The 17,737-nt window shown below is 38.4% G+C and overlaps 1 protein-coding gene across 5 annotated transcripts in view; it reads left to right on the forward strand.

Annotated features, from left to right (window-relative positions):
* LOC124717229 (zinc finger protein 501-like) overlaps nt 1-17,737 on the forward strand; it is a 139,642-nt gene that overhangs the window by 38,529 nt on the left and 83,376 nt on the right. For all 5 annotated transcript variants that reach the window (XM_047244025.1, XM_047244028.1, XM_047244029.1 and 2 more), the window contains 2 exons: nt 143-211; nt 5,938-6,006. In XM_047244025.1, the coding sequence (XP_047099981.1) occupies nt 143-211; nt 5,938-6,006 (138 nt within the window). The remainder of the gene's footprint in view (nt 1-142; nt 212-5,937; nt 6,007-17,737) is intronic.

Genomic DNA, 17,737 nt, shown 5'->3' on the forward strand with positions numbered 1-17,737 from the left:
TGGGAAATTTGGGCTTAAGTCTCGATCTGGCACAGATATTTTTATGGTTGTGACATAATCATTTATATTCAGTAGACTGGTTTCATCTGTGCTTCTTGTGCTCTGCATTTCACCTGTGCTTAACTCTTTTCATTTCATTCAGGTGGAGTCTGAACCAGTTGCATCTCCAGAGCAGGAGTTCGAGTATGTATCTGTTAAGGAAGAAGCTCCGGTAAGTACTATAATTCATCTCTCTCTCCATCTAAATATACTCTCTGTAAGCCACTATGCATGTCATGCTTGATCATGCAAAATGTCACAACAGTTCTTTTGCAAAGTATGCATTTGATTTCCTGCCTTGTCCTCATCCTTGTCCTGTAAAACAGATTTTTCAAAATTCCTGGTTATTTTTATTGACCAGAACTTGAATTGGGGGTCACATACTGCAGGTCTTCTTAAACACTTGAGTTTAGCAACATGTAATTGCTGATATGGTGATGTAAGGATTAGAAAAATAGCTTTCATACTTCCATTACTTGATGTCAAATGGAATAATTTTGTGGTGCGGTTCCACACATAGACACAAAGTATGCATTGCACAGATATGCTGTAAAGATAAAATCTTGTGTCCATTCATGAATTTCAAGTGGGGAACTGTTTAGAAAATACCCACAATAAGTTTACTCTCTTACACAGTTAGTTGTGAAGAATGAGGCACATTTTAAAAATAATAGTAGCATTCATAAATATATCATCAGGAACAGAAGTATTACCTTCATGATGAAGCTTATATGGTTAACCAACTGTTATCTGCTGCTTCACTTGCATATTGGTAGTTTTGTTTTGATGAGTGATGGTGAATAAATAAGCCAGTAATTGTATGAGATGTCTGTGTAGATAATGGTGGAGAGACATATGTATAAAATGTATGTGGTGCCAGTATGTAGGTACATAATGAATGTCTTTGTATCATTTTTCTGTATGTCAGATCTGAAAGTACATATTATATTTTCTAATTATATTTAAAAATGGCTCAATATTCATGCAGAATTAGAGATTTTAGGGGTTTCTCTGGCTCAACTAGTACTGCATGTAAGAATTTGCCACCAGAGCAACACATACCAGCTGTTTCTCCCTTCCATTTGAGTGTTATGGTGCCTACATTTTTGATCCATTCCCTGTAATGACTAATATATGATTAACATAGTCCGTTAACAGATCATAATCAAATGCAGTCTCACCAAAAGTTCCACATGTAAAACTACTCTCTGTTTCTTGTACAGTATTTAAGTGATGCTGTCGTTGGGAGTCTTCAAGCGTCTTGGAAACTGTAAAGAATGTGTGGTGCTCAGCAGCTAAATTCCGATGGGCTTGTGACTGTTGTAATGTCTCTGTAGCTCTCAAGGCCACCTGATGTTCTGCGTCCTAGTTCTGGCGGACATGAGATTGTTCTGACATTGTGGGATTCAAGTACATAACTTTTGCAGCTTGAGCTCTCTTAGAAGAATGCGCTAAACTAGACATGTTTGCAAGGCTTATAGTAACAGGGTAAATATGGTTCTCAGGCTTACAGTTTGATTTTATTGTATGTCACCAAACTCACCAGCTATGCCAGGTGTTGTAGGAACTCAGTATCATAAACCATGCACACAATAACATTGGATTTGAACTGTCACAGAATAGTCTATAAACACAAAGAGTTGCTGACCATCATGCCAGCGTTATGTGCATGCCACTCACATATACTACATTTAACAATGTTAATAATACTCAAGAGGATATAACTTTCTAAAGTAGCCTTTGGTCTTTTCAAGCTATCTCCATAACAAATACCGTCAGAATTAGTTCAGCAATTCAGTCATAAAAATATAATTGAGTGAGTTGCTTTCACAATTAATAATACTAGTGTTAGTATTGAAGTATGGATTAAATATGTCGAGAACTGAATAAGCATTGTATTGATTATGGTGAATAATATTACATAGAATACATCAACCAGTGTAAGCTTTTTACAAATATGATAAAGTTCGAAAGTGAAAGACTAAGTAACTTTTTCAAAGGGTAAATATTTTTCCTTAATTTGTATGATATTCTGCTAGTCAATAAAAAACTTGTACTACACACTTTTTAAATTAGCCTATCTTCTTCATCAGTGTTCAAGCTATCTCACACCAAATTTCACAGATATTAGTTCAGTGGTTTAGTCGTGAAAACATAACAGACAGTCACTTTTGTGTTTAAAATGTTAGTAAGGAAGATGGATTGTAAAATGAAATGTGTGTATAGCTTTATTGGTTGGGAGACCCTGGTTGGGAAGTTCAGGAGTGTTGTATAAGTCTGTTTATTTGACACCACTATGGTGACTTGCACACTGGTGATAATAAAATGATGTGGAAATGCACACATCAAGACGTGAGCAAGAAGATGGATGGAAAAAAATGATCCGAGTGGGAATTGAGCTCTCGAACCCATGGTTGTGAACCAACAGTGCTAACCGCCTAACCATGAGATCTTCATGCAAATTTTAATGCAGCAATAAAAATGAGAGACCCAAGATGCTCAGCGGCCAAAATGCGATGGGGTTTGTGACTGATATTGATATGGAAGTATGGATTAAACATGTATATGTATATGAAGAATATTTTTTTTTTTTTTGTAGAACATACCAAACAATAAAAGCATTTTCGTAAATGTGATACATTTCAAAAGTCAAAGAATAAATAGCTTTCTCAAAGTGTAATTATTATTTCATATTTTGTGCTATATTCTTCAAATCAATAAATATGTTGTACTACACACTTTCTAAAGTAGCTTATATTCTTCTTCAGCCTTCAAGCTAGCTCCATGCCAAATTTTATCAATATTGGTTCAGCAATTTAGTCATGAAAGCATAACAGACTGAGATACTTTTACATTTATAATTTTAGTATGGATTATTATGACTGTACTATCATATATGTGATCATACAATAGGTGCAATATACTGCATCTTCTCAGGTCTGAAGACGCTCATCATTGACTGAAATTAATAACTTGATTGATACATATTTGTGCTCTGTGACTGGATTTATAGAATACATAAAAATAGCCTTCACAACTGACAACTTAACCTTAGTCTTGCACAGAAAAGAGCAAAGCATGCAGGCATGAAAATATTTGACCACCTACATTGTGCAAAAACATGCTGACACGTAATGAAAGTTTTAAAAACAAAACTTAATTCATTTCTGCTTGACAGTTTCTAATGCTGCACCGATGAGTTTCTGGATGGATATTATCTGTGTGTTTGGGTTGGATATATCAAGTTTTTTTGTAGATTGAGATTCAAAAATATTTACTTAAATGACAGGCATGTTGCTGTATTTTTACATAGAAACTCTATTTCAGTTGTTCTCGGAGTCTTTTCTGGCAACATGCTTCAATAAAATCTTCTCAGTTTACTAGTCGTGTCACTTCAAATAAAATACTCAAACTTTCAATAGTGGATCAGGCATTGTCATCAGGAGTTAAAATTACTGACTGCCATTCCTGGCACAGCATTTTTCTTTTATACTGGGTGAGTCAAAAAGAACTTTACAATTTGGAACTATGTTGTTGAAATTTTTTCAGGTAACTTACAAAATCGGTAGATTTGTCATTTTATAGCAAACAACTCCAAGTTTGATCTGTGGAGGGTATCAGTCTTCCTTTCCACCACCAGGAGCAGCAGCAGTATAGTGCACAGTTAAAATGGCTATTTTTGCTGGTGCAGAGCATGCTTGCTGTGTGTTTCAGTTTTATGAAATGAACTCTGTAACAACTGTTCGGTCTAGAGAACCTCCGAGCAGGCCCTACAATTTACTCTTGGCACAAGAACTTTGTTCGAGGTGTCCTTGATAATGGCTTACCAGGCTGATGGATTGGCTGTGAAGGGCTAATTGCATGGCCATGTCACTCTCCAGACTTGGCACCACTGGATTTCTTTCTCCAGGATTTCATTAAAGACAATGTGTATGTTTCTCCCCAATGAAACTACTTAGCTTGCTGAGAAAAATTGAATCTACATTGCTACTGTGCAAGTTACACCCAATTTGCTGCAAGAACTGTGGGAGGAAATTGATTACCAGTGGGATGTCTGCCATATCACAAATGGTAGTCACATCAAACCAAAATGATACTTGACACTTTTATGTGAAACTTGAAGTTGTTTGCTGCAAAATGACACATCTACCGATTCTATTTGTTATCTCAGTAAATTTCTATATCATTTGAAAGTTGTGAAGTCCATTTTAAACCACCCTGTGTAGATGCAATGGCAGTGTTTTGAACCTTCCTGACAGGACCGGCATGGCGCACGTGTGGAAGGTGAGTCGGACAGCTCCCAGGCGCTCCACCCACAACGGAACCAAGTGATATCAGATGGTGTGAGGGGCTGGCATCGTGTTTGAAACTGCAGCAGCCGCATCCCTACAAGCATCGAGCATCCGTCTTTGCTTTTGCTCAGTGTCCAAAACCTGGCCCCATGCCCTCCCAAGTGTGTATCTCTGGCCTCCCATCTTTTCAAGTTGTATTTTTTGCCTGTTTTCTAGGCAATTTTCAGATACTGTCATGTAAGTGATGTGAATGCTCTGTACAGTGTTCGGCAACAGTGCGGATAGTTTTATTTATGTGAATGTTGCTAAAAACACAGGTGACACCATAAATGCCAGGAACTTGAAGATCTGTGTTGTCTTTAATGGGGCTTAACACGCCTCTTACCTTTGTGGTGGGGCAGAGCACCGATCTCAGCCTGTATCTCTTCGGCAGCTGTGGCTGAACATTGCCTAAAAAATGGGCATAAAATACAATTTGAAAAGACGAGAGAGTTGGCTTGAACACCATCATATTTGGATTCTGCTTTAGAAGACGTGGCCAATATTAGAATAAACAGCAACAGTTTTAAAAGAGACCGAGGGTACACACTTCGTAAAGTATGGGGTCAGGCTTTGGACAGTAAGCAAAAGCAAAGATGGAGGCTTGATGCTTGACAGGGTGTGGGAGTGGCAGTTCCAAATGCAGAATCGGCCTCCTGCGCCATCTGACATGACTCGGTCCCTCGGCAGGACGGAGCTGCTGAAAGACACCCAACTTGCTGTCCGTGCATGTGCCACTCTGGAAGGTTCCAGATGCTGCCATTGCCTCTATATAAGCTGAACGTCATGCCAGACCCAATAAGTGATTTGAAATCCTCATGACCATAGTGGAGACAGCTATCAAAATGTCTAGTATTCTATTCAAAGTAATACAGCTTGAAAACTGAGAAGGTTGTATTAATGTATGCTATTTGTAAAAATACTCCCAGATTGCACATAATATGGGTACAGACTCTGCAAACCACTGTGAAATGCACAGCATAGGGTAATTGTAGCTAGTTGTCACAAAAAATAACCCACATGATGCTGAAATAATCTATATCAGTGTATTGTCACCGTAAACAGTGTCATAAAAGGCACTTTTCTTTGATTTGTGTTACCTGTTCTACCCAATAAGTTAACAGATGAAACTTAAAAATGATTGCATGTTTTCCATTCTCTGTCTATTAGGTCTGGGTAATTCATGCTTTCGGCTGAGTATCACAAGACACAAAAATATATGCACATTCAAAGTCCACAGAAAAACTGCAATGACCAACACCACAATCTCTGCAACTTCATGTCACCCAAACATTCATAAACAGCAGAGTCTGCAGTGTGAACGATTCTTTTCATACCCTTTTCATCAGTTTATTTAATTTCAGGGCCTTCAGTTCACTTTGTTTCTATCCCTAGTGACTGGGTGAGCGATGGGTCTCGCAATAAGGGGGAAATTTGGGTTCGAATCTCGTTCTGGCACAGGTTTTAAATTGTGATGGTGTAATCATGTATATTCTGTAGACTGGTTGCATCTGTGCTGCTTGTTCTCTGTGATGCATGTGTACATGACTCGTTTCCTTTCCTTCAGGTGGGGGCTGACCTACGTGGTGTTCCGGAGCGAGAGATTGAGTACATATCTGTTAAAGAAGAAACTTCGGTAAGTACTAAAATTCATGTTTCTTTACATCCAAATATAATCTCTGAAATCCCCTGTGCACAACATGATGAAAGGTGTTTGATATGACTGATAACCACTCCTTTGCACCTACACCTACATTTCCATCTGCAACCGCAATCTGCAAACCACTGTGAAGTGCTTGGTGGAGAGAATTCCCTATTGTTGCAGTTATTAGGGCTACCTTAATTCCATTCAAATGTGAAGCACACTAAGAATGATACCTTAGATGCCTCTGTGCACACTATAATTACTTAAAATTCATCTTGGCAATCTGTGCAACTGCAATACAAAGGGGGTTGTAGTATATTCCTAGATTCATCTCTTAAAGTTGGTGCTTGAAACATATGAGATCTGTTCAAAAAATCCTGGAACTTTGTCCACAAAATTTTTCTACACTTACATTTTACTTTTTGTGCATGGTTTCATTCAAAATACTCTCCTCCACAATTGATACACCACTTCCAATGGTGAAAACTGTCTTGGTACGCTTCTTTCTGGATCACACAAAGTGCTGTCCATGAATTTTCCTTTATCTGGTCTGTCATTTCAAATCTTCTGTCATCACAAATCTTTGTCCTTTCAATAGGGTTTTCAACTTTGGAAATAAAAAAAATGCTACAGAGGTCAGGTCTGGAGAGTAAGAGCATGAGGCAGCTCAGTGATTTCATTTTTTGTGCAATAGTCATGTACCAACAGGGACAAATGTGCAGGTGCATTATCATGATGCAAGAGCCATGAATTGTCTCGCCATTCGCTTCTCACAGGTGTCCCAATGTGTCCCGAAAGTACCATTGATTAACAGTTTCTCCCTGTGGCATGAATTCATGATGAACTGATCCTTCAAAGTCAAAGAAAACTATCAGCAAGGCTTTGACGTTTGCATTGACGTGATAAGCATATTTTGTTCTTGGAGAAACTTTTCCAACCCATTGCGAAGAGTGAACCTTGGTCTCAACATCATAACTGTAGACCCATGTCTCGTCACCAGTTATAGTGCTCTTGAGGAACATCTCATTCTTATTTGTGCACTTGAAAAGCTCTACACTGATTGCGAGGCAAAACTCTTTCTGGTCTTGACTAATGAGCTGCGGGATGAACTTGGCAGCAATACAATGCATTCCGAGATGCTGTGTCAGTATTTCATGACATGATCCAACTGAAATGTTACATTCTTTTGCACTACAACCTCTCGGACAGTCAGTCTTCGATTGGCACGCACAGTTTTGTTGACGTTCCTGATGTAAGCATCGTCGACAGACATCAAAGGGTGTCCTGATTGAGGGTCGTCTTTACCTCCGTCTGGCCATTTTTAAACCCTGTGAGGCATTTGTATCACCTAGTATGGCTTAAGCACTCATCACCATAGGTTTACTGCATCATTTGGTGTGGCTCTGTAACATTTTTCGTGAGTTTCATGCAAAATTTAACACAGGTGCATAGCTCCTCTAACACTACCATCTCGAAATATGCAAACTATGTGACACCATGTTCTACTCAATACAGCACTGAACAATAATTAATGGACATACAACAGTGAAACTGCTGGCAGATACACATTAAACACTGGCGTGTGCAGGGATGCGAACTGCATTTCACTCCAAGACACCATTGGTAAGAAATTAGGAATGTTCCAGAATTTTTTGACCAGACCTCATAGTATGCAGAGTTTCATGTGATAGTTTGCATCCATCTTCAGATATCTTCCAGTTCAGTTTCTTCAGCATTTCTGTGATTCTCTCCCAGGGTCAAACAAACCTGTGACCATTCGTGCTGACTTTCTTTGTGTATACTCAATATCCTCTGTTAGTCTTGTTTGGTACAATTCCCAATTCTTGAACATCATTTTAGGGTTAGGGTGAGATGCACGAGTTTTTAGTGAGCAGTCCTCTTTGAAGGCTAACTGCATTTCCTCAGTATCGTACCAATGAACCGATATCTGCTACGTGATTTATGTCTGAGACTATGTGGTCATTCCATTTCATATTCCTACAAGTTGTTACACCCAGGTACTTGTATGAGCTGATCGATTCCAGTTGTGACTCATTGATACCTGTGTTATTGTGTGTATCCATTCTGTGAAGTGCAAAATTATACATTTATTAACATGCAGGGGAAATGACCACTTTTTGCACCACTTTGAAATCTTTGCAAGATGAGACTAAATATTTGTGCAGTCTTTTTTCGGATTATAAATAACTGTTGTCTGCAACTAGTTTGTGGTTACTATTAATATTGTCTGCAAATAAGTAATATACAACATGAATGGCAAGTGTCCTAACATGTGTGGAGTTATTTCTACACCTGTCAATGACTCTCCATCTGAGGTAGTGTGCTATGTTCTCCCAGAAAGAAATCCTCAATGCAGTCAGTGGTTTTTATGATGTTACGTGAAAAAAGCATGAGTTGGGGTACTATTTGTATCACAAATCACACACGAGAAAAGTGATTGGCCTGGATATACATCCCATTCTCATTCCTTTTTCAGAAGTTTCTAATGTGCCATATTACAGGGTAGTGTGGAGCTGACTGACACAGTTTGACCATGAATATTGTGCATGCACATTAGCTTGTATTGGGAGGCAGAGAGACAAAGGGTAAAGGAGAGAATACCATTTCATATTCCTGTAGCAAAGGCATATTGGAGTGTACAGCATCTTATTATCTGTATGTTGCAAAACTAAATTGCAACAAAAGTGCAACACATTTTAGGTGACACCGTCAGATACAATCGCAGAATACCATACTGCTTTGGTCGGAGCAGTTTGAAAACAGCAGTAATGTGTGCAATGTGAAACACAGAGTTCTGAGACCAGTGTGCACACACAAAAACTTGCAGAGAGTTAGGGAAGCTTTTGTATTTAATCCTTGATGCTTTAGTGCCAGCAGTCTCGCATTTTAGGGGAGAGTTGAAGAAGTTTATGCCAGATGTGTGAGGAGCTCAGATTTGATCCTTACAGATTGCTCAGAAACTTAACCCCAGAGTCAAAGAAGCACTAGCTAATTTCTGCACTATCATGATCAATTTGGTAACCTGGTTTTGTGAATAATTTCTTCATGTCCAATGAAGCCCATTTCCTCCTTCTGGGCTTCATCAACAAACAGAGCACACAGTACCTTCTGAGCTGCATTGAGCAATCTAGTGCAGTGGTTCAGACATGGCAAGACAGCAGTTCAAATTCCTTTCGAGCCACTCATGTTTAGATTTATAGTTTCCCAAAAGTGAGTGGGACAATTCCTTTCTCTTATGTTTATAGAGCTACACAAAGAGCTGTTGCTCTGTCCCAAAGTGACACTTGGTGTGGATTTGTTGTTTTTGGGTTTGTAGACCTGTATTTCTTTTGAGGAGGAAGATGGCTAAACAATGACTGTTAATTTACAGTATTATGTCACTGCCACAGAAAACTTTATTTGATCTTGCTTACAACAGCTAGGCATTGACCAGAAGATTCTTTGTTTGCGGGAAGAAGATGCAGTACACTGCACCACTCAAAACAGTAGGTTTGTTGTTGGCGGAATGTTTGGAAGTTTATATCTCATTTTGGAGGTACCACTTGGCCTTCTTGGTCACCTGATATTACTACCCAAGATCTTTTCTTGCGGGGATTCTTGAAAGAATGCATGTTCCAGAGCTGTATAGTGAACATTGAAGAAGTAAAACAAGCCACTGCTGATGAAGTTGCAACTATTGATGGCAACCTACAGAGGCACATGTACTATAGCTTCAGGATGTACTTACAACAGTGCTTTTTTTAAATGGAGGCCACCTTTCAGACACACTTTCAAGAAATAAGCAGGTAAAATTTGGATAATAAGTGGCATATTTCAGAGTATTTACAGACTGTTTCACTTTATCTTTCCTGTTTCCATTTCAAAATTTATGAACATCTGAAATGTGTCAGACAGCTCGGCAGCACCCTGTATAATGGAGCTACAGGAATTATGTTTGAGACTACCTTCTTATGTCAGCCTTTTATCCAGTATGATGAAGCAAACAGCAGCAATAAATAAAATATACAAAAGTACTGTTGATTGATTCTTGGTTATTGATATATTACTTAACTTAGGAAAACAATAATTCACTTAATTCTTTGCAGGGGAGCACATAACAGTACAGTCCATTGGAAAGGAAATATGTAAAACTGATTATTCAAAATTCCTGAGTTTTTATGTTGATCAAAATCTGAATTGAAAATTGCATGTAGTATGCCATCTCAAACGCTTGACGACAACAATGTTTTCTTTGTGTGCAATTGCTACTTTTATTTATGAAAGCATTAGAAAGTTAGCTTAGTTTGTATACTTTCAATCATTGATGTCATGTGAAATAATTTTCTGAGGTAATTCAACACACAAACACAATACATTCATTTCATAGAGCTCTGTAAGGATTATATGTTGTTCCCTTTGTTGTTATTGTGAAGGAAAGTTACTGTGAAATGACAAATTGAAGGCAGAATGCAAGCAGTGGTGCAAGAAGAGATATAAAAAATACTATTCTGAACATTGGGTCATTTAATAATCACATAATAATGTTTATCGCTGTTGTACAGATGTGAACAGAACTTTTATGCAAGGTATGTCTGAAAAGTTCGGTGAATGGTTTCAGAAAATAAAGGAAACAAAAATTACAAACGAAATTCCTTTACTAGCCTTCAAAATTGTCACAGTTAGCTACAGTGCATTTCTGAAATTGGTTGTAAATTTGGTGGAAACTGCCAGCAAACATTTATTGTGGAATCACTCAAAGCACTGTGGTCACTTGCAACGTCTGTGATGAGTAAGCCATTCAGGGCTAATATAAGTTGAGGAAATAAAAAGAAGTCTGCTGGTGCCAAACCTGGAGAATAATGAGGGTGTAAAAGCACAGTTGTGCAAGAAAGTTGAACGAGCAGACATTGCGGATGTCTGATAACATGTAGCTTTAGTGCTTCGAGTGATTCCACGAGAAGCATTTGTTGACAGTTTCCAACTGCAGGTGATATTTTATTTTTCTGTACAAAATCTTGGGGCATATTTATTCAATAATTAGGGTAGCTGGAAGGATAGAATTATAGTAATGTAACAAGAAAACCAAAAACTTACTTTAAGTTGATTTTTAATTGACATTTAATGTAAATACATAATACCGGAAATGTAAGCATCGCATTCCATATTATAAAACATTAAAAAATCAGAATAAACATATTGATAAATTTTCTGAGTGTTGTACATCTTAAAGCAAGGTTCCATACACAATCTCAAGGACACAGATAGAAAATTACTGTCGCAAGAAGGTACATGTGTAATCATATGTGAGAAATTGGAGAATATGTAACATGTGACTTCCGGCCTTTCAGATGGGAAAATATTGACCTGTGATGTTCCAGAGCAACAAAAAAAAGTTTGACCATTAAATAGCAGCCTATGCTGTTACTGAGAAATAGAAAAAATATTCAATCATGATTTCTGATGTGGAGACAGACCAGAAATTACGTCCGACACAATAACCACAGGTGCCGCGACATTGTTCAGGAAGAGCTTAACGCAAATGTCTGTGTTGCACCCAGCTGGAGGATTAGTGGTGATTACCATGAAGTCCAGTAAAGTATTTTATATTCTGAGGTCATTCACTGAACTTTTCAGATGAATCTTGGATTTTATTTACTTTCTGTGAAGAGTTCGTCCAAAGGCTAATGTGGTATGTCTAGGAGTTATTTTCTTAAGTTATGTTTAAACAAAGATGTGTTCCTGCCCATGCATTTGATATTGCTTTTTAGAGAATTGAAGATTTTAGTACTTCTGTAGTTCACCCAGTTTTGTGCTACTGGCTAATGCATTAGCTCATTGTGCAGGTTACATTATGCCTGGTGTTGTGGTCAATATATACATGGTTTAATTCACAGAGGAGCTATAAACAACAAAACACATAAGGGAATATATGTATTTTTGTGAAGTTGTGATCATAGTTTCACTTGTCAGGAAAGGCTGCAACAATATTTTCTTGGATGTCTACTGCAGATGATTGACACCACTTTTTCTGCCCTTTGAAAATTTTGTTCAAAATTGGCATGCTATTTGAGAAACTTATGCAACAAGAGCTGAAGTATGAGGGGTGTTCAATAAGTAATGCAACTCATTTTTTTCTAAAAGCAGGTTGCCTTTATTCATGTTTCCAATACACCATATTATTCCCCACTCTTTTGACAACAAAACCATGTTTTTCAACAAAATGTTTGTTTGATGTGATGATCCTATGCCATCTTATTGGGAGGGCCTCTATGCCCACATAGTACCACTCTACTGGCCAACATCTGGCCATCATCCAGGTACTGCTTCCCATAAAGTGCATCCTTCATTGGGCCAAACAGATGGAAGTCAGAACGAGCGAGATCCAGGATGTGGGGTGTATGAGAAAGAGCTGTCCAGTGAAGTTTTGGGAGATGTCCAGTTGTGCAGCAGTGTGTTTGATTGTGATTTGACAATCACCTCAGATGAGTGTGTTGGCAAGTAACAACCATTTCTTGGACTTAGTCTCTGACTTTTCGTGCTTCCTATATATTTTAGGCCTACTTAGCACGGCATTACACTAAATTAACTTATGGTGTAGATCAGGACCAGATGTTGCGGTTAGATAACTGGTTGGTGGCATGCAGCTGGTCTTTTCTGCCTGCTGTGCTCTAGTATTACAAGCATGGCAGAACCTGTAAATCTTTTTTTGTGTTTATTGGGTGCTAATAGGGTGTTGTTATTTTAGAACCTCAATGCAGGAGTCACAGCTGTGAATTGCCAACTGGCTCATGGGAGATCATACAGGATTGCGCAACCTGGTTGCAGTGATGACAGATACCTCACCCAATGGCTCACCGTACTTTTGTTCACTGCCAGATCTCCCTAGACATTCTGCAAGTGCCTATAAATATCTGTGATGCTCTGCTTTTCTGCCAAAAGAAACTCAATGAGAGCTCTCTGCTCGGAATGCACCTCTGTTTCAGAATACATATAGTGCCACCACCTATTGAAACTTCAAGACACTAAAGTAATGAAGCAGGAATATTCCATGAGGTCTCACAACATATTTTTTCAACTGTAGTTGGTGGAGAAATAAAATGTGTTGCATTACTTATTGAACACCCCTCGTACATGGGCTTAGACATTTATATTGCCACAATAAAGTGCCTATTGCAGTTGGGCAAAATGTTTCATTTAATATGTGTGTGTCTAGGGACTATTTACTCATTTCTGTGTATAAACTTCATCACTGAAAGAGGGGCTGAAATAAGGAACCAATCAGATTACTACAAGGTTGTGGTACTTTATTAGATGACCCACAAATTACCAGAATAATTGTTTCTTGAATAGCTGCTATTTTTCCTGCAAATGGTGACTGAAAATTATGATTGATGTATTAAATTTAAACTGTGAAAGCACCTTTACTGTATATATCCTGCAACCAATTGATAAGCATTTACAACACCCTTTCCTAATTCCATTCTCTCTTATCTTGTATGCATATCTGTGTTGTAAAAATAGACCACATGTAAGACTCATAAGTGCAGATTATCTTCCTGAAGACTCAAAATTTAATATGCTGTTTAGAAATATAAATGTTTCACGTTTACAGTATATTTGTCTGTGACTCTGAGTGACAACATAAATGCTGATAAACAATGCATCAAGTAAGATGTCAACTCTGTAGAAATGTATTTCACTCTAGACTGAGATGCCAGTGCCCTTGCACAAATCAGTGTAAGTTTCTGTAAGTATTTAAGGAGTACATCTTCATCTAAATCCAAATCTGTAATCTGCAGGGCATTGTAAAGTGCATGAGAGAAGGTGCTTCCCAATGTACCAATTATTAGGGCTCCTTCACGTATGGAGCATGGGAAGACTGATTGCTTAAATGGTTCTGTGTGTGCTGTAATTAGTGTAATTGTGCCTTCACAGAACCTGTGCGAGTGATACATAAATTGTAGTATATTTCTACAAAGTCGTTTGAGGTTGGTTCCTCATACTTTCTAAGTATGCTTTAGTGCAATGATTTATGTTGATCTTCAGGCATGTGCCACATAATTTGTTTCAGATTTTTGTGACTGTCTTGTGGGTTGAACAAATCTCTTGACTATTTATGCTAGCGTCCCTGCATACGTTCCACATCTCATTATAATCCTGCATGATACAGCTCTTACACACTGTAGCAATATTGTAGACTGTGTCATACAATTGTTTTGTTTGCAATATCCTTTGTATACTGATTGCATTACCCTGGTATTCTACCAATGAACCACATTTTGCCATGTGGTTTACTTATGAACTAAGCCTGTATGATCCTTCCATTTCGTATTCCTATAATTGTTACAGTAAAGTATTTATGTGAGTTGACCAAATTCAACTGTGATTTATTGATAGTGTTCTACGGTATTTCATATCCCTATAAACTGTTATAATGAGGTATATGCGTGAATTGACTGACTCCAACTGTGGCTTATTGGAATTGTAGGCATAGGATATTACATGTTTTCATTTTGTAAAGTGTACAATTTTACATTTCTAAACATTTAAAGAAAGCTGGAAATCACTGCACTACTTTTTCATCTTATCATTGTCTGACTGAAAATAAGGCAGCTTTTCTAAGACAGTGTTTGAGTATAATCACATTATCTACAAAGTGTCCAAGATTACTGACAATATTGTCGTCTTCTTATTCTTCTTCGTTTTCTGGTTACCAAACTTCTACCAAGGTAGGAGACGAGATACTGGCAGAAATAAAGCTGTGAGGACGGGGCATGATTCGTGCTTGGGTAGCTCAGTTGGCAGAGCACTTGCCTGTGAAAGGCAAAGGCCCCGAGTTCGAGTCTCGGTGCGGCACACAGTTTTAATCTGCCAGGAAGTTTCAATCTTCTGACTGGTTTGACACAGCCCACCACAAATTCCTCTCCTGTGCTAATCTGTCCATCTCAGAGTAGCAATTGCACCCTGCATCCTCAATTGTTTGCTGGAGTCTCTGTCTCCCACTACAGCTTTTACCCTCTACAGCTCCCTCTAGTATAATGTAAGTTATCCCCTGATGCATTAACAGATGTCCTATCACCCTTTTCCTTCTTATTGTCAGTGTTTTCCATATGTTCCTTTCCTCGCCAATTCTGCGGAGATCCTCCTCATTCCTTACCTTATCAGTCCACCTAATTTTCAATATTCTTCTGTTGCATGTCTCAGAGGCTTTGATTCTTTTCTGTTCTGGTTTTCCCACAGTCTATGTCTCACTACCATACAATGCCTTGCTCCAAATGTACATTCTATGAAATTTATTCCTCAAGTTAAGGCCTATGTCTGATACTAGCAGACTGCTCTTGGCCAGGAATGCCTTTTTCACCAGTGCCAGTCTGGTTTTTGTGTCCTTGCTCCATCCAGATGTTACTTTGCTGCCTAGATAGCTGAGTTCTTGAACTACTTCTACTTCGTGGTCCACAGTTGTAATGTTAAGTTTCTCACTGTCCTGTTTCCTCTACTTCTCATTATCTCATTCTTTCTTTGATTTAATCTCAGTCCGTATTCTGTACTCACTATACTTTTCATTCCATTCAACAGATCCTGCAGTTCTTCTTCGCTTTCACTGAGGATAGCAATGTCATCAGCAAATTGTATCATTGATATCCTTTCACCTTAAATTTTGATGCCACTCTTGAATCTTTCTTTTATTTCCCTCATTGCTTGTTCGATGTAGAGATTGAACAGTACGGGTGAAAGACTACGTTCCTGTCTTAAACCCTTTTTTAATCTGAGCACTTTGTTCTTGGTCTTCCACTCTTATTGTTCCATCTCGGTTCTTGTAAATGTTGTATATTAACCACCTTTCTCTGTAGCTTATCTTATTTTTCTCACGATTTAGGACATGTTGCACCATTTTACATTGTCAAACACTTTTTCTGGGTCGACAAATCCCATGAATGTGTCTTGATTTTTCTTCAGTCTTGCTTCCATTATCAACTGTGACATCAGAACTACCTCTGTGGTGCCCTTACCTTTTCTAAAGCCAAACTGATCATCATCTAACAGATCCTCAATTTTCTTTTCCATTCTTCTGTATATTATTTTTGTCAGCAACTTGTATGCTTGAGCTGTTAAGTTTATTGTGCAATAATTCTCACACTTGTCAGCTCTTGCTATGTTCGGAATTGTGTGGATGATGTCCTTCTGAAAGTATGATAGTATATTGCCAATCTCATACATTCTACACACCAATGTGAATAGTCATTTTGTTGCCACTTCCCTGAATGATTTTAGAAATTCTAATGGAATGTTATCTATCCCTTCTGCCTTACTTGATCTTAAGTCTTCCAAAGCTCTTTTGAATTCTGATTCTAATACTGGTTTCCCTGTTTCACCATAAGGGTCTATTTCACTGCACAAGTGCACTACTGTGTTACATGCCTGTCTCTAAGCTGTGTCTTGTGCTTCATACTGGATGCAGTGGTGATTGTGAATTCTAGAAGAAGCCGCCCATTGCCATTTTCACCAAGTTGGGACCAACAGTTATATTTTGTTGAGAAAGATGGGTTACCTCAGTGTCTTGTGTGTCATTAAGTTCTGAATATGACGAAGAAGTATAATATACAGCATCAGTACATGTCTCTCCACGTGACACAGTACGATGTGATGTACAGTAACGCAAGAAAGCAACTCATTGTCATACTGAAAGGCAAAGTTCAGCAAAAAGGTAAATCTGATGCAAAATGAAAAAAATAAATACAACAAATGAATACATATTTCTTCTATGCTCTCTGTGTATGTATTGATTTCATTTATTAAGTATGTTTTATGCAACTATTGAAGGTTGCTGACGCCAATGAAGATTCAACTGATGCGGTGCTTTGAGCAAGCTGCAAAGTTGCACACATAATTGCAACAACTGGAACACTATTCTCAATGGGTCTCTTGGTGAAATTGTGCCTGATCGCCATCGTAGAGTGCTTAGTGCCAGGAGACATTACGAAATTTGAAGGCGTTTGCTTCTCCAAGCAAATGGTGTCATGTTGTATCCATAGTATGGAACCGAGTGAGGTGGCACAGTAGTCAGCACACTCGACTCGCATTTAGGAGGATGACAATTCAAACCTGCGTCTGGCCGTGCTGATTTAGATTTTCCATGATTTGGCTAAATTGCTTCAGGCAAATGCCAGAATGGTTCTTTTGAAAGGGCATGGCTGATTCTTTTACCATCCTTCCCTAACCCATGGGACCCATGACCTCACTGTTTGGTCTCCTCCCCCAAATCAGCCAACCAACCAACTGCGATGTGGGCACGGATTTGGAAAATCAAAAGTGCCAGACTCTTATAGCTTTAAAGTTAGTCCTTGAAAAGACCTCAGATATCACAGACATTGTTCAACTTGCAATATTAGTTAGGAGCATTAATCCAGAACTACAGGTTTATGAGGTGGTCATGACAGATTTGAGGTTGTCTGTGAGCCTGCAGGAGATGTGCGTGCCATGAGACAACCTCTGTTCTGTGGCAACAGATGGTACATCACAAATGGTTGGGAGTCAGCAAGGTTTCGTGACTTGCCTGAAGGAAAAAATCAAGACATAATTCCAGAAAGAGATACCGAGCACACAGTGTTTTGTGCACCAGGAAACCCTTTGTGCTGAAAGTGTGAAATTTGCTGATGTCATGAAGGTCATGATGAAGTGTGTAAATTTTATAAGGCACCACAGTGTCAACCACTCCCAGTTT

Source organism: Schistocerca piceifrons, chromosome 9, assembly GCF_021461385.2.
Source record: "Schistocerca piceifrons isolate TAMUIC-IGC-003096 chromosome 9, iqSchPice1.1, whole genome shotgun sequence".
Classification (NCBI taxonomy): domain Eukaryota; kingdom Metazoa; phylum Arthropoda; class Insecta; order Orthoptera; family Acrididae; genus Schistocerca; species Schistocerca piceifrons.